The sequence below is a fragment of the Arctopsyche grandis genome, chromosome 7 (assembly GCF_051622035.1).
Source record: "Arctopsyche grandis isolate Sample6627 chromosome 7, ASM5162203v2, whole genome shotgun sequence".
Classification (NCBI taxonomy): domain Eukaryota; kingdom Metazoa; phylum Arthropoda; class Insecta; order Trichoptera; family Hydropsychidae; genus Arctopsyche; species Arctopsyche grandis.
Genome location: NC_135361.1, coordinates 18,471,263 through 18,490,414, shown reverse-complemented (window position 1 = coordinate 18,490,414; position 19,152 = coordinate 18,471,263). Strand labels below are relative to the sequence as shown.

The following is a 19,152-nucleotide window of genomic DNA, read 5'->3' as shown; positions in this document are numbered from 1 at the left end:
AAACCAGGAAGAAGAAGAAGAATAGATATTTGCAATCTCGCAACTTTAATCTACTTCTCGAATATCATGTATATTGCGGTTTCTCAGAAACTAATTTCTTTAGAATGATATAGTTAACCTTGTGGTTCATTTAAATATTGTTTACGTACAAAGAAACTAGGTGAAAACAGTCCACCAGTCTAGACGATCAATCTCATGTTACATAGACATGTAGGTATTTACATATCTACGCCGAAGCTATTTCTCATATCATTATCATATTATTGTAGATAGGAGTTTTTATTTTGATTAGTGCCATTGTGTCTTCGTTATTAATAGACTAGACGAGCTGTAGGACATTGGAGATGACCGCGCTTACCCAATAAGGCATGCAAATTAGGGCAACAAGATAAGATGACATCACACGCGCTCAGCTCTGCTTAATATCAATTTGCAGACATATCCAGACGCGCCATTACAAACTGCATTAAGTGCATATTAAATGCACGTGAATTACGTACAATGTAATCCACGGGGAATTCGCTTCGCTCTACCCATGTTGTATGCGTATGTAAGTGTAGGAATTTTATGAATAGTAAAATTAATAAATGGTTTTTCTCTCGGAACCCCTTTTTCTAGCCTTTGATCTGCGTTCACCGTTCCGTTTCTTGGAAAATTTCTAGGCATCGTTTTTCGATTCAACGCCATGCCATTGTCGTAGGTACGAAATGTCTTTTTGCCTGACTTAACTTGCATAAATGGCGGTGCAAATATGACATTTTGAGATATGTGTGTATGTATGTAGATATTTATAATATGTAGGTATGTGAGATTTTCTGTGATACAAAGTGCATAGAAAATTAAATGTCTGAAGGTTTAAAGTATTAGTAGTTGTTTTATAAATAAACCTTGCAAAAATACACGATTAAAGGATGAAAAAATGATTCGTGTAGGAGAGGAAGAATGCGTGTTATCCTTAAGTTACCGAAATTATTTAAATTTATAGACAATATTTGAATAAATAGTTGTCATTAGAGTTTCTCATTTATTGAGCTGGAGCTTGAGATTGTTCCCGTGATTCCTGGGAATCCCGGGTTGACCCGGGCAGAAACTCTAGTTGCCACTCCGGAAGTTTAGAATTTTCCAACGGAATGTCCGAGAATAAATGTCCAATGATTAGCTATGGCGAATACCTAATAATTATGTGACACTATACTACATAGTGACCTTAAAATTGATTCAACCATAGGAAGGTGTAGTATCTGTAGTATTCTGCTTTTTGAAATGTCAGTGGGACCTATTGCTGGATGTGTGTGGTGAGGATCTTTACATAGTCGTTTCACATGCGCTTATGAATAAATGCGATGGATTCTCTATATCTGAAGCACCACTAGCAATATTATTTTATGAGATCAAATTCGTTAATTGCTTACGCAGTGTCAGATGTCGGTAGTACCCGTATCATTAAATAAGAGTGCTCGAACGTGAAAATTATTCATAACTATGTTAAAATGTCATAAATCGTGTAAAAAGTGTAAAAGGAGTTTACAAACTTTGCGCGAGACTATCCTTTGTGCTTGTCGGATGCGAAGTTTCGACTTGGAGCTTTTATTGGATCGGATGAGGATTCCGTAAAAGAATCGTTGAAAGCTCCTTTAAGTGGCTCGCATTGACGTCGACTAGAGGTGTGAAAAAGCAACCAGAACTCTTCTACATAGTGCCTCTCTCCAGCTTTATTTTTTTCAAGTCTATTGCCGTAGTACAGAGCATCTCAAACTTATGCGCATTTTTTTTAAACCGAACATAAGCTAAGATTTTGTAGTTATTTAGTTGTGTATGGGTAGATAGAAAGGACTTTGTGAGCTTTCATTTTTATTAGCGCGTTAATTTTGGAAGATATCATCGAAAAATCAATTATCCTGGTTGTTATTTTATGTATTTTGAAATTTTATTGTAAAATTATATTATGCGTTCTGACGCAAAGTTGAATTTCAAACATCCCGAAACCCAAAGCAAAATGCCACTATGCCCTACCCCATATCAAGTGCCTCACATTAAGATTGACGTCCGCCATGTATTATACAGATCTTATTATAATGCGAGCGTAGTATCTCTTACTTACTTAGATAAGAAGACGTACGCGGTGTTGAGTGTGCATCAGTCTACTTACGTACTACCTACCACCCGACAACTACTTCAAAGAAAACTTATCTCGGCTGTTTTACAAAGGTGTGAGATTGCTCTTTCCGCTCCTGCTAGTGAGCTTTGAATAGATTCTTAAGTTTGCGCACTTCACGCACGCCAAAGCGAGCTTATTTAAAAGCGCGAAAGTTTGATGAATGCGAAAGAAATAAACACGTAAATGTTTGCTTTGGCTGCGGTCGTTCTATCGAGTTAAATCGCACGCTGGATCTATTGAGTTAGCTTGTGAGAAATACTGAAATTCTATTAAATTATCTGATGTTGAAATGTGATTTTATTACGTTTCAATGGATATAACAGGTTTGTCTATGTCAGGGGTGTCTTCTAATCTAAATTAATTTAACAATATATTAAAGTTGAAAACATTATACTAGAACTAATCTTATTGAACATGTTGTGATAGATAATTATGTATATTGAAAACATCTAAAGCTAAAAAAATTATTAGTTGGACGACTAATTCTTATGAAAATAATATAATAATTTTAAATATGTGTTACGTAACATACATACATATATATATTGGAAGACAAGCAATCATGTTTTTTATTTGTTCATTTTATTGCCATTTTTTATCTTTTGTTTGTCGTTCTGCTTGTATGTCAATTAAATAATAAAATAAAGGAGGTTTGTAAAAAACAATAGGAATGGGTGGGACATCAGAAGTTGTAAGATGTCATGACCATATCCTTATAAGTAGATATTAACCACATGATAATATAATCACTATCCAATTTATTGGACGGATTTGTAAAATTTATAGTAATATTGACACTCCAGTCGCGAAATTTGACACTAAATTCGGTGTGCTCGAATTTTTCGGTACAGGGCACGAACTTTGCGGAAAGATTTCCTGACTATTTCGGACAATAACTTTTCCTTGCATGATTTTTGCGGATACTGATTATTCCGTTAATAACTGATTAACTCGGTGGTTCAGCAATCCAATAGCTTACGCAATTATTTTAAATTTAATATTATATGAAAATAATTTTTATCCAAAATAATTTGGATAATAATGTGCGGAATAAATAGTTTTTGTAAAAATCGTTGGCCGGAATAGTCAATTTAAGGAAAAATCATGTATGGAAATATCTCTCCCCAAAGGAAAAATCATCGAACTTAAATTTTAAAATCGTCGTAAACTTTAAATTTACCAAAATTAGTCAAGCAAATCAAAGTGTGATTCCGCACTATTTTCAATAATAGTGTACACAATTGAAATACATTTGAAATTGTATGTTGAAAAAATGCTGCTTTCATTTCAGGTACATACATAAATGTAAATATATATAATTTATAATACATATTTCTATCACCTTGTTGAAAGGTATTACTCCAAGTTGACACACACATGGCTAGATTATTTTGTACATAAGTACTAACAAATTCAAACATTACAGTAGGTACAATTATATATAGAATACAGTGGAGACACAATGTTACAATCAACAATATTTCGATATATAAAAAAAATTGCGAGAAACATATTATCACAGAGTGTATGTAGATAGCGAAATAGAACGAATTCGAGATCCTAGAAACTCGAATTTGCAAGAAACTGGGGGGAGGGTACCGATTTATTGGATCCGTCGCAACAATTAAGCTAGTTAAATCGGAAAATTCTAGTAGTAAACGGTCGATCCGTGTTTTAAATAGCCAGTAGCGTATTTGGCCGCGACATGAACATACGACTTCTCTCTACTGGTATGCAATAACTAATCCATTGAGCTACACTGTGGATAATATGAGACTTTTCCAATGGATAATATGAGGTGCGAAGCGTAACAAGACGTATGACGGTAGGTAGACGTATACATAAATATGTTGCATATTTAATTTTTACAATTTTTCTATAGTGAAACTATAGTAGTATAGAGTATTTCCAAGTGGTTACTATGGCTAATATGGCGTATGTTGTAGTCCTACCCTAATCCGATTCCGACCGACTCAATCGGGGTAGCACCGCATAAGCCGAGATCAAATCTCGTGTTGTACGACTATTGATACAGTAATTATTTACAATATAATTTGTGAGATCCGTCCATTAGGCTTCCCTGCCCTTTGCATGTATGTAGTATGTATGTATGTATGTATATATGTAATATCGATTTGTAGAGTTCCATTAATTCCAACACTGACGTGATGTGCGTGTCTTAATCGTCCCTGGTCGCAGAGTGGACGTTTAACGATTTCAGCACCCACATGTGAATCGTTTACGCGATGAATAAATATTTTCCGGTTCAAAAGCGGCCGTTAACTTAATTGAGACCTCATCAAAGCAACTATTTAACGGTGTCGTAAAACGCGCGCGCGAAACGGACCGGCGGAAATTCTCGCAACTTTCGACCGAGATTTTTCCGAATGACCGCTGCGTTGCGCAAGTTACGCAGTGCGATTGAGATGATGTTCAATTTGACTTTTCCGTGTTTGGTTTTCGTCAATTGCGCGTCGTATATGTACATATGTATGTATAACGAGACGGGCTAAACGTGATGATTACATCATGTGCGCTCGGAGCGCAACGGTGCAAAAACTCGTTGTGCCGTTTTTGTACGAGTGCACTTATTGAAATCGTATTAATGTTAATTTGAGTGTGTTCTTCGGTAATTATTGTTTACGCATTTTTCGTTGGAAACGTGATAAGATTTGCGTAGAAAGTGCGATAGAAGCCCACATGAGTGAATACGATTTGCGCATTTTTACCGTTGCTCGAAGCACGCAGAAATAGGAATTTTTGTATGCTATAAATTGTCAATTTATAGCACTATATAACAATTTATATTACACGTTATATACAATTAAAAGTGTTACTAAAATACACTCGACTTCTTAAAAAATGGTTTGAAAAACTTAATTCGGGTATTTGGGCCGTTATATTTATGTAATTGAAGGTGGCAAAAGTCCACTTTTGTTTATTTCAAGAAATATCTCACAAAACATTAAATATAATGTTTTTCGTTTAACAATATTTAAAAATATTGGTGGCCTGTAATACGTTTATATGTACTTCTCTTCCGATATTCCGTATATATGAAATTAAAATAATTGATAACAATTTGTGAATTTAGTCCAATAGAAATACTGAACATTTGAGTAGCGCCACTTTCAAATATAACGGCTCATACATATATGTATGTACATACATATGTATGTACATACATATGTATGTATTTAGAATGCTTCTATTATATATTGCAATCGTAGTGAGTTTTTGTGATCAAACATGTGTATTTTTGTTCACCATTTTTCAAATTCACTTATGTTTGTATTACATATATTATATATGTATTTTTGTATTATATAATATAATACATATGTATGTTTCGTTATATTCGCACAATATAATAGCTTGTCTGCCATTTTTGATTTGGACGTCTGAGTCTTTGTAACTGTTTTACTTGACGAGGGCAAAGCTTACGCAAGCGAATTTACAAGCGTATCATTGAATAATACGAAAGCGATGTACGCGGTAGCATTTTAGCATTTTGACGTCTCAAACCATTCGAAATATTTTGTAGAGTTAAATCAATTTTGTTTAAAAAATCCTTAGCTGTGGTAAAATGGCCGAGGATAGCCCGTTAGAGTATGTTTGTTTAATTCACTGGTAAATAATTGTTTGTCTAGAGTGAAGACGTTAATAGTTGTATTTAATAGTAGGCGAAATCTCTTTCTATCTTGGTGGGTGGTAATTCGATATTGCCTCGTCGTTTTTATCTCCCATTTAAATTACACAAAAGACTGTTGTGAAATATATGTACGTATGTATGCGAGTATGTAGAAAATATTATCAGAAAATATTTTGTGTCATAAAATAAAAAAAATAATTCAACGCTTAAAACAAATCACTCGTTTTTAAATAGGAGAAGAATGCTATTCCTAACCACCAAATTATCACATTTTTTCCTATACGTATGCTTGGAACATTTAGAGATACATATGTATGAATTGTTAAAACACTTCGATACGTTTGAAGAAGAAAGCTTTTGATCAATTTGTTCTACCGGTGGAACGCATGGGTCTGAAATTTCGATAGTGAGCACAAAAATGCTCCAATCAATAAACTCATGTACATAAGTATATGCACATACATACATATGCGCAAAGAAGTATGGAAAGACAATATCAGTGCTGTCATTCAGCGGGTTTCCGAGGGTTTCCAGATACCCATTGCTAAAATCTAAAGTTTCCGGGAACCCGTTGTTTCAATTACAAAATTTTCGTAATTTTTGTTAAAAATGCTTCGATTTACAAATCAATGAATTTATGACTTGAATGCAGTATCTAATTGATTGATAAGGTTGAATTGACATTTGGTAGAATATTTGGCAAAAGTGAATACATGACAGATGGAGGAAATGTCACCGGAGAAGATGCAGAAGAAAATAAGGACGATACGTGACGAATGAAAAGAAGGAAGTATATGGCGTAAGATAGTACATATGTACGTGTGAAAACATATTGGATAGGCGTTAGCTTTATCAGCAGTATGGGGTGTAAAAATGATGTTGATGATGATTATATGTAAAATCAATTGTATTCTAACCAGCATATAAACATAGATAATGTAAAAAATTATGTTTGCTATCATCCCTCAGTGTAAACAGAATATTAAAATAAGAAACGGTCCATCGATTTGCGTTTGTTATTATTATTCGACATTCGAGCAACGAGGAAACGGGTGTGACTGTCAACCCGATTAAGGCGAACCTTTCGCTGAAGCGTGTCCTGAGGGAGGAGGACAGCCCGTAATCGAAACGTTAAACCTCCCGGCACTTAAACTCCCGCCTAACCACCCCTATAACCCCCGAACGTCCCCCACAGCGCCCTCCCCCCCCCTCCCACTGTATAATGTGATCAAAGGTTGTGTTAATTTGTGAGAGTCGTGCACGCCCGAGTGCGGCTCTGCCTTATTGCCTCTAGCTACATAGGCGGTTCGTTTTGCGCCACGTGTGTTTGCATTCTTTGATAATATGACGTGCCAGGGGTTGCCAATCGGGATGAAATGCACCGACATGCACTCAAAGACCGAACGCGCCGGGTATTTGTCGCTGGTGGCCATTAATCAAACATTTAGCTTAGCGAGACGATACTTCATATAGTACTTCGTATATCTATCTCCGTCTCACTTCGCTCTCAAAACGCAAACAAAACAATAAATGGCCGATGATAAATTAGTCCGGGCCTGAACGACCGACCACCGAGATGCTGTTTCTCCTTCCCGCAAATAAACTGAATATCATATTATATTAGTGAGTTGTTACGTGTGTGTGTGTGTGTGTGGGTTGTTTTATTTGTGGAAATTTCACCTGCTCTTTCATGGCTTCGTAATAGTATTCGGTCGACAATTAAAACTTTGAATGAGTTTTCCGAAAGCTGTTTCATGTTTAACGAAGTATGATCAGTGGAAATTCACTTGTTTTTATTATTTAAAAATAGCGCACCTCTTAGGTGAGAGTGATTTTGTGGCTCAAGAAAATATTTTCTTTTGGATGAGTTGACGTTCTAGCGTTTTGATCAAAATCATCTTGTTTCAATATTTTTTTGGATAATGTAGATTAGTTGGTGTGGGTGTTTGTTTCTTTATTATATGTAATATACACGTTTCTAAACAGTTTACTTACTAGCCGCTGAACTTGTAATATGGAAATATTTTGAGATACATATATAATATAAGATATATATCTATGTATGTATAATGGAGAATGTTTACGTTTATGTTCAACCCCTTCAGTACACATAGACAGACGGATGTGACGATGAAAATGGGGTTTTCCGAAGGGTTGTGAACGCATCCATTTAATTCAAAGGTTTTCAATGCAATTGTGTGTGTGTGTGTATGTGGGTTTTTTATTTTTAAAGTTCATTTTGTATCTTAAATGCAAGTTTATATTTCATACATATGTATATGCAAATGTTTAGTTATCAAACGTACTCTACAGTATTTGACGTATTGTATTATAATTACTTTTTCTTCGGCATTAAAAATTAGATACTATTAAAAGTTTACCAAGATCAAAAGATGATCACAAAATAAAATTTTATAAGCATTTCAGAGTGACGTGGGAGGGGGCGTCTTTTGAGCTTATTAATGCTGAAATTGATAGCCGCTTGTCAGGCGATGGATGGTTCGAGGTAAAAAATGGCAACTATATTGGACAGTTTCAAATTGCTTTTAAACGCTTCCAAATTTCTCGACTCCCCCTAGCACTTCCGCTACGGGGTCGGTCTCTGGGGGATGTTTTTTCTCCCCTTGCCCCATCTCTTCACTTTTGTGATAGATGACAGCCCTCCTTCGTCGCTGGGTCTGCTCGTCGACCCTTTATGCTAATGATGACTCGCCTCACTTTTAATCCTTGACTTGAAATGCACACACCCACTCCTCGTTTCTGCCACCGTTAAATTCCGTCGAAGATCCGTCGAGTCTGTTCGTCAACGGTCCCGCGGGATGCTAGGCAATGTGCATTTAGTTTGATGCGTCGAAATGTTCCCGATACATTAGCCGACGTTTTTCAGATCCCTCGTAAAGTTGGGTCGATGAATGGAGACAATCCGGGAATTCCCTCAGGACAATCATGTTGCTCATAAGTGATGCTTGGGCAAACAGAAGTTTAAAATCCAAATACAAATACAAGTAATAGGGATGCCTACTACTTTTAGTTTACCTACTAGCATTTGATCGCGATCAATTTTTAAATGCATTTTATGTCTTCAAATGTTGAATGCTGACCAACGCTTTCGAATACTGACAATGCCTATCAGCGTTTTTCCAACAAATCCATGAGCCTGAAAAACGTCGATAGGTGATGTATTTTGAACATATACAAAGTAAACAAGATTACTACCCGCTAAGCCTTTTCAGGTAGCATTGAAAAAAAATGCATTGAACATGGGTTGTGCAATCCGTGTCATTCATTCGTCGAGTATTTTAGATTGTGGCTTGGCATTTAGATTGTGAGCATTACATTTTAACAAAAATTAAGAAGATGGAGCTAGTTTTGGAAAAATATATTCATTATTTTTTATTCTTTATTTTATATTGTTGCATGTGACATATTTTGTTTATTTTATATTGTTGCAAGATATATTAGAGAGTCTAAACACACCTTTACTAAACTCGAAATCCTTGGTAGTAGTTATCTAGGGTTTGTTTGGATTAGCTACAATTTTTATACCTGCTTTCTATTGGATTTCTAAATAATTCTCGTTGGAAATGTTGGCGAAATTTTCAGCGTGGCGGCTTTTAACAGAAAATACGTCAGCACTATGAATTCTGACCCGGGTCGACCCAGGACAGACATTCCCGGGAATTTACGGAATTTTTGGTGTCCCGAGTCCCGGGAATTCTTATCTCGAACCGTGGGAATTGAATTTAAAAAAAATCTTGAAAATTTACAACATTTTCACGTCTACACGAAGGGAAATAATAAATCAAATACACAAAGAATTGTAAAATATTCTCAAAGGTTTGTTGTTTAGCACTAAGTACAGCGCATTCCCTGAACGTGGAAGTTTTATGAGCATAATGGTTCTGTGCGTTTGGCCAAAATCGTTTCTTGTAATTCTATTTTTGGAAAATGTCAATACCGAAGGACTTGACCTTACCGATGAATTATTCCGAGAATTGAAAATTAAAATCGAAGAAAGAGAAAGCCTGAAACTGATTTTTTTAACACAAATTTTAAATAATTATAATTTTAAACCGAACAAAACATTCTTTAAGTGTTGTAATAAAAGTGAATGTGTATCCTACGGTGAAACTATTATGAAGCGAGTATATCCTTCTTGTATTGACGATTTCTCAATGGTAGAAACACTTTTAGATTAGGATGAAGATGGAACAATTGTGTGTTTGACGATGAATGAAGAATTAAATAAGAAGTTATCAAAGACAGATATATAAAATAACGCAAATAGAAATAACCTCGACTTTAAAAAATAAATTAAAATTTACATGCTGACAGAAGAAAAAACCGATAATTAAAAAAAAATTAAAAGTTTTTTAAGTGTGTCCTGGGATCCCGGAAATCCCGGGAACGATCCCGGGTTCCGTCCCGTGTCCCGGGAATTGAAAAAGTCCGGGAAATCAGAAACCCTAGTCAGCACTCAAAGGGATAAGCTATCACTAAGACATGAATATAATATTATTAATGATGAAATTATTTTGAATATTGAAAAAGGTTTGAGTAATAAATACGAGAGCTGCAAGTTTGATCAATTTCATCGGCACCCCTAATCTCAGACTCAGATGAGCTCTATTAAATATAGATAGATATTCTCGACCTTTTAGCATCTCGATGCTGTTCTGGATGTGCTTCGTCATTTTCGTGGTCGACTATTGTGTAGTGGCCGGCCGTTTGTTCCATCATTAATCCCCAATTAACCGATCGCCAGTAACAAGTCACTCTGGCGAATGTTTGCGTTTGAGCTAGAGCTGGCTGCCAGCTCGTTTGTTATAGAAGAGCAAAGCTGTGCTAATATACCGAAGCCTTATGCCATCCATAACTCACCAGTGTATAATTAAAACGATGTGCCAGCAGATACGTAGCTAGCTGGCTACCAACGGTCCATGGACGTTAGAAGTGTCCCGTGAGTGTTTTGATATTGACCGAACATATGTGTCGGTGGGCATGATTTCACCAATTCTCATTAAATGAACTCTTCGTTTTTATACTGGAATATAATTTGTCATCAATTTTGAAAATATTAGTAGTTTTATGTTTATCAGAGCTATGTAAATATGTACATAATATGTATGTAGTGAAACCAAAATCATTTAAATTGAAAATAATAATTAATAATAATTTTATTTTAAATAATTAATTTGCATTTAATAAATATTGAATTTAGAGTTGAGATAAGTTATTGTAGAGATATTGGAAAATGTTTCTGGAATGATTTCTATGATGATGCTAGTACCAAGCCGACCAGTCAAGTACATTTGTATGTATAGAAACGGAGAGTAAAGGCGCCTTATTCAAATGGCTTGGAATTGTTAAACTTTGATCCCTACTATTTACCCGCCGCTTGATTTAGGCCCAGATCAAATGTATGCAGTTTTATGGAGCGTGCCACACTCGGCAACTCACTGGTTGCCCAAGTCATAAAATGAACCGACCAGCGAGATCGGCTGCCGGTGTTCAGTCTGGTCACGGTGATTTTATTGCTTGAGTGAACAACACGATTCATACATACATATGTCATTCACTCAATTTCGTAATCTATGCTTCCTAATTTCTTCTACCTATCTTCTTTGCGGTCTTCCTTTTACCCTTTTACATTCTCTCGGGTACCATTCTAGCACTTTTTCATCCACCTTAGTTCATTTTCCTAGCTACGTGACTCGCCCATTGTCATTTCCATCTTTTCACTCTCCACTATACCCTTGCCATATGTACTTCTGATCCACATTTTTTGCTTACTATTGTTCGTTGTTATGCCCAGCATACAGCATTCCACACATCTTTTATTGCATTGGATTTTGTGAAGCATCTTGGCGTTCAATGTCTAAGTTTCATATCCATACGTCATCACTGGCCAAACAGATTAATCGAAGATCTTTTTCGTGAAGCAAAGTGGCATTTTTGATTTAAAAACGGTGTTAAATCGTCCAAATATACGTCTCTTTATTTTTTTTCTTCTTTATTACCGGACGTGTCTATTATTTTTCCTAAATATAAATATGAATAATTATTGAATAGATGTATGTACATACTTATGTATGTAGAGATCTAAACAGAAAAACTAAACGAAATGTTTAGTTGAATTAACTTTGTATAACTTTTGGGTGAAATGATGAATGCTTGCATAACGCTTTCGATATATGAGTATCATTGTGGTATTATATCTATCAAATATGTGATAAATGATGAGTATAATTATTGCTTATGCCAACTATAACACTGTTTTTGAAGTTTGTGATTTTAATGCGTATCACTGGTGTCAACTGACCCGCATGACGTTTTAATGCCACGTCGTTCCCTTCTTCAGGACACGGGATTGTCCGTTTGCCAAAATGTCGCTTGTCAGGCCACTTTGGCTCTTACCGAATCAAAACTATTACATTAGAAACGTTCCGCATCGATATAAATTGCACACAAACACAACATTCCAAGAACAAGCATCGGTTATACATCGGTACATATACATAATATATAGAAGCAGTCACTCTTTCGGTCATTTTTTTTTCATCTCCGCTCTAGATAGATATAATAGATGAGCATGGTGTGCCAGAAGCATATACGGGGGGGTCAAATCACTTAGCCATATTTCAATTTGTAAATTTTGAAACATTGTCACGCGATATATCACGCGTGCGGGACATCGGCCAACGAAAGCTTCAACGTCTCATACACAAGAAGCTAAACGAATTTATTTATCCGCGAGATATTCCGAAGCGAGAAAAATAGTGGAAAAATAAAGAATATACATATGTAGGTCTCTGGGTAGCGCGCGTGCGGAAAATCTTGTCGGCTTTGTGGATTTTTCGAGATTGTTGTTGTCGAGTCCGCGGTTGAAAAACATCGAATGTGGCAGATACATGGTCGAGGTCTCTCTTGTCTTCGACGATGGGAAATCCTGTTTTGTTTTGTGGTGTTGCGGTCTAGGTTCAGTTTTTTTTTCAAATAACTATATATTATATATAATTCTTAGGAGATTAAACGGCGGCCATTTATCTGTCCCGCGAACGGAACATGTGTCCCATTATCTGACTACGGCGTGTTACATACAATGCAGGGGCGTTTGTCTTGTAATCACGCTCGTCAAAACCAGACAAAGTGCTAGAAAATAAGTAGATCTACGATACTCGAATGTGACACTTATTTCTATTCGTTTTCATCTGAAGTTTGTCGATCTTTTGATGAAATTTGGCGCTTAATTCAAACCATCTATCGCTTTATGTTTATCTGACTCAACTTTCATTCGAAATTCAATCAGCTCATTACTATGATATCCGAAATACTCAACTATCATAGCATCATCAATAAATGAGCCACTATATTTGAAAGTTGCGGAAGCCCAATGTTCAGTTCCAAAAACACGATTTCTGTTTGACTAAATTCACAAATTGTTATGACTTTAATTCGATATTCAATATATGCGTTTCTGACTTTAATTCGTATTCAATAGTATAGGCCACCAGTATTTTTAAATATTGTTAAACGCAAGACTTTATATTTAATGTTTTGCTAGATATTTCTCGAAATGAAGAAAATTGGACTTTTGCCACTCTCAATTATAACGGCTCATATGGTAGTTCCACTTAATACGATATAAACAAAATAGTCCAGGTGTATGTTGCTATTAACGATTGAATGGTGGAATAGGTTCTGCCAATTTAAGTTACACGTTTTGGGCTTGATCTTATTGCTTTTTTCGTGTTATCGGTTCCATTGATAAAACCAATAATATATGAAAAAGCTTTGTGTTTTTTTGTATTATTTTGCTCCTTTTAATATTGATAGGACGTGCCCATTACGTTCGCATAATGAGATCAAATGTATTCGTGCGACCTATGAAAGGTTAATATCGCTGACATTTCTATTACAATAAGTCATTTACATAAAGACGAACCGAAAAAAAACGCTCAAACTTTTTACCGTCTTTGTTATCGAGAGAAAATGGAATGTTATAGGCTTTGGTTTCACGAATATGTTAATTTAAAAATACGTACATACATATATGTATTTTCGGTTAAATGTATGTAGGCATTGTGATACGGTTAGTCTTTTTATTGTGTATTTTACGAGTGTATTTTCACATACCAAAATCCTGAGCTATCGCGGATTATACCACATTACATTATGTTGTTTTAATTGTGGATATTTTATTTTTAATAAAATAGATAAACGTGTTGAAAACCACGCGCAGCCGTTGCGATAGTTGTTATCGGTTGTCATACGATTCCTGCTTATAATTTTGTCCAAAACCGCAAAATAGCTTAGATTTTTGTGAATGATTCTATTCATTGTTTCAAACTAACCATTGACATTGTCGTTATATAATTTCATTATTTCGTAAGACCCTTATTACATTTTTTTTTATCAATTCATCATAAAATTTCAAATGTTGTCTATTTTTACATACCTCCTTTACGTTTCACATGGCTTTCGTATCAGTGGTCATTTTTATCTCTTATCCGATCGTTTTTTTGCAACTGTAGGTATAGTTCTTCGAATATAATATTTGTTTATTTTAATTTATAAGACAAACAATTAAAATCTAGACTTTATTTTTCCTCAATTTTGATATAACAGAATTATTTTGATAGACAATTTATACGTCTCAAGATATTTGGGCAAACAATAAATACAAATATTTATATTTGTTTAAAAGATTTGATTAATTTTTAAACGTTTTAAAAATTATTGTCTACTTTCAAATAATAAATGATTATTAGTTGAATTTAATCCGTCATCTTATGTTGAAATTTTTCAGTTTTATCTAATTCGACAGTTAAGATTGTTCCATACAAAATTTGCACCATCTTAAATATATCCTCCCTGCACACTAGCCTGAAGCACACACGCGAATTTTGGATTTTCATCGATGGATCTAGTGAAAAACTTTTGTCTTATCAAGGCAACGGTAAAAATTTCATTGATTTTAAACAATGTCATGTGCCACCAACCAATCGATTTATCTCGTCAAAATATTTGAAAAAGTCTTTCGTATATTAATTATTTGAGAATAGTTTAAATTTTTTTTCTATTTAAAAAAATAAATAAACACTTAATACTCACCTTTTGAAGTTTATTTGCGTCGATTCTGATAGGTTTTTACTGATAAACGAGAATTCCACGTCGTCGTTTCGATGGAATGTCCTGTCCTCAAACAAAGACAAAATTTTTCCACTAGGTCCATCGATGAAAATTGAAAATTCGCGTTTTCGCTCTACAGCCTACTGCACACGTTTATTTAATATAATTTAAATATTTCCATAGTTGAGATATTAATTACACCTAATATATTTTCACTTTAAGAAAAATCTAAAAATTAAAATCTAAATATGATATATTTTACACGATATTTTTCGTATGCGTAAATTGTGAGCATTGATGAAGCTCTATTTTTTGTTAAAAAAAATTCCACAAATGTATGATTTTTTTATATTTTATCTTCAACAGAACCTACCAAGACTGTGAAAAGGAAAAAGTCGACAGACACACCTGTAGTTAGTAAGCAATCAGTCACCGTACCGAGTCTGGTGCAGATCCCAGTGGCGACCAACCTGGAGGTCAGCGGCGAGGATGCATCCAGGGACTCTTCGGAGACGGAGAGCGACGCGAAAAAGAAGAAAAAGGCGAGGACCACTTTCACCGGCCGGCAGATATTCGAGCTGGAGAAGCTGTTCGAGGTGAAGAAGTACCTGTCTTCGAGCGAACGCACCGATATGGCGAAGCTGCTGAACGTCACCGAAACTCAGGTACGTGTCGTTCGTTGGATGTGTGTGATTTTTGGCACAGCGAGGTGGGGTTTAAATCACTCTGACGGAATAATTTGGAGAGCACGGCAGTGTTGGTACGCAGTAGTACCTAGGTGGTAGTCGGGAGTTCAAATTACTTTAGGGGGTTAAATGGCGGTCCGCGCCGCTCTGCTCATCCATCAGCAGCTGAGCATAATTACACCGGAGCAATTATATACGCGAGACATGCTCATGCTCATACTCAACCCTCGCAGGACTTGGTGGTGACGGAGACCGCAAACGCGGCGTTGGAGCTCACACTTCAATTTTAAGTTTTGCCTGTTGTCTCTTTCCGTTGAATTCTTGTCTACGTCAGAGATTTTTAGCCCTTTTTCAAAATTTTTAGAACCCTGAAATGACATTTGAACCTCTTACTTAAAATGGTCGCGCTACCTCTCCAATGCTCTGTAGGCATTATCATATTATACTATCTATCCTTGGCGTGTTATATCATAACTGGTAACAAAGTATGTAGGTATTTTACTTTACAGAATTTGTCAAATAGATTATGATATGTTTGTAAATTTTTCATATTATTCTTTAATGCTTGGTTCTTCATATTACATTTTTCAAAAGTTTGTCATTATTTTCTGGGAAAAATTCTAAGAAAAATTTTGCCAACGTGAAAATTTATTGCCGTCATCAGTTTAATTTTTATTCTAAGCGTTAAAATATGAAGTATAATAAAATTGTTTTATATTGTAATTTTGGCTATAAAAGTAGTCTGTAAAAAAATTGTAACTTTAATTTTTAGCATATGCTCATAGGTAGTATTTTATTTTATTTTCAAACAAGTTTTCTTAGGATGCGTTCAACGTATCTTTAATATTAGCATGGTATCTGACCGCAGATAAGTAAAACTTATTTTGCACTGATAATGGTATAAATGATAAGCGATGCTTTATCTTATATTATAAATATCCTGTTATGCCACTCATAATAGTTTCAAATATGTATAATAATTTTGAAATTGATTGCTGGAAAAAAAATTCAAAACTTTTCGCCTGAAATTAAACCTATACTATTCAGTTGTGATGGTGTTTAGATACATACATAATTGTCAGTTCAACTTACTCGAATGAGCTTAGAAAAATGGATAGTGTTAAATTGAGTAATTTGAATTGTTATTAGAAGTAATAGTAAATAGTAAAACACTAGACTAATCCGACGAGTCTATGTGTGTATGTATGTATGTATGTAAATAATTCCATATCATGTAAGAATGGTCTCTTTTGAGTGAACGATTTGTACAACAACTTTGAGGCTTTAACACTGCAAGAAGGGCGTGTCTGAGAACTAGACAATTGTGTTACAAGTTTAGTTAGTCAAGTCGGTAGCGAATATAGAACAATCAGCCCCATAATTTATAGCTACACAAACGACCACACGAATTCTGCTATGAATCTAGATTTTCGATTGGCACTTTATACGTCGCGCATGTGGGGCATTAAGGGCGACCGTGTCCGCGCAATGTCCGAATTGACAAATATTTATTAGGGGGGTGGGGTCGGAGAAGGGGTTAGGAGATAGGGAGAAAGGGGTAGTCCGGCTGTCGGGAACAACAGCGCCGTCGGCTAATTGCGGCATAAATCTCAATTAATGGCATCACATTGCGATGATCGTGCCCACCCCCCCCCCTCCCACCCCTACCTCCAACCCGGCATAGTACACTCCCCCCGCATCCGGATAATCCACATCATCGCCATCATCAATCTCTTTAATATCTCAATGGAGGTTGGTGCTGCACGCCACGCAGCGCGGATTCCGCACGGTTAAAATACAATCAAAGTTTAGTGTGCTCGGCAATTCATTGGAATATTTCGAATTCTGGATATAAATTGAATCCGTTTTAATTTGAATATCCAGCTAGATCGTTGTTTTCTCGGCTAAAAGATCGTAACGGAAACAAACGGTCAACTTTGTGTTTGTCTACAGAGCCGTTTCGCTCGATCGGGGGTAATATATATGAATGTACGAGTATGTATGTATATGTAAGTGTAAATTTAGGGCGGAATTGGACGAATGAAAGATTTATTGCACGAACTACTATTTTATTAGGTCGTAATATTTTTTGCGATATTTATTGTCGGACGCTAGTAAATTTTTCACGAATTTTTCCTCACTATTTTAGCACTGTCGCATTAACACGTGAATGAACGGTCTCTCGAGATTTATCATGCGAAGTATGCGAAATTAGTTTTCGCCGCGGAATAAAGCGAATTTATAAAATACGCTTTTCGAACTCTAGAAATAAACTTCCTTCTTCAAAAAAATTATATACACCTAAATATAACTCGGATATAAATCACTGAAAACCGACAAAACTAATAACGTTTTAATTTTGAAGATAAACAACGCAATTCTTTTTAAACCGCCTATTAATTATGAATGTTGACAAAAACATTTGAAAAAACTAACATAACTATTGAACAATCTATTAATTTTCAACTTGATTCATTTATGATGTGTGAGTGTGTGTGTGTGTGCATTCATAAAATATCAAATTTACCAATTTGGTATAAAACAAAAATATATTATTGACAGGTGATTGTTTATAGGTTTCTAGAAATTTTAAATTTTGAGCAATGGGTTTCGAGAAACCTTCAGAAGTTCACTGGATAACTTATGAATGACACATGTACAAATATTTTACATGTGTACTTTATCAGTAATTGTTTATATTTAGGACAAATAAAAGTCATGTTCGTAGTAAAGAATGACCAATAAAAAGTGCGTTTGAACGAATGAATGCCGTTTTTAGATCAAAAATGTCACTTTGCCTTAAGGAAAAGACCTTGTGAAAGATGTGTAACTTAGACATTGAATGCCATGATGCATGAAATATGGAGGGCTGTATGCTCGGCATAATGAGGAACGATATGAAGCGGAATACGTGGGTGAGAAGTATGAGAAGGGTAGTGGATTTAGTGAATATAGTGAATAGATTGAAATGGTAATGGGTGGGTCACGTGGCTAGAATAATGGACAAAAGGTGGACAAGAGAAGTGCTGGAATGGTACCCGAGAGAATGTTTAAAGGAAGGCAGCAAGGAAGATGGTTAGACGTAATTTGTAAAACTTGTGGGTTGATATGGGTGAGAACAATGATGTCACCCTAATGGTTTCCATGGGTTTTCCGAAAACCCATTGTTAAAAATCAAAAGTTTCCGGAAAACCATTAGAAATTTAAAAATTCATATAATTTTTGTCAAAAATTTTACAAATCTTGAGAATTGTTTTCAACTTCGAAATGGTCGCAGTAGATTTCATAGCACGTAAAGATAAAATACCTTTTTTCGAAATATATATAATATAAATATATACATACATATATAAATTGAAAAAAATTGGAAACCCGTTGTTCCAAAATTAGGGTGACACCACTGGGTGAGAGTTACTCAAAACAGACTAGTGGAAGCGTGTTGGAGAGTGACTGTAAATAATTTGTATTTTAAATGGTAATTTCATTTTTTTTACGTAAATATCAATAGCATTTAATCTATTGAT

The 19,152-nt window shown here is 35.2% G+C and overlaps 1 protein-coding gene across 1 annotated transcript in view; it reads left to right on the top strand.

Moving 5' to 3' along the window:
• The window catches only part of NK7.1 (homeobox protein NK7.1), a 138,188-nt gene that overhangs the window by 33,310 nt on the left and 85,726 nt on the right, over positions 1-19,152 (top strand). Inside the window, exon 3 of the mRNA XM_077434176.1 lies at positions 15,309-15,607. Coding sequence (XP_077290302.1) covers positions 15,309-15,607 — 299 coding nt within the window. The remainder of the gene's footprint in view (positions 1-15,308; positions 15,608-19,152) is intronic.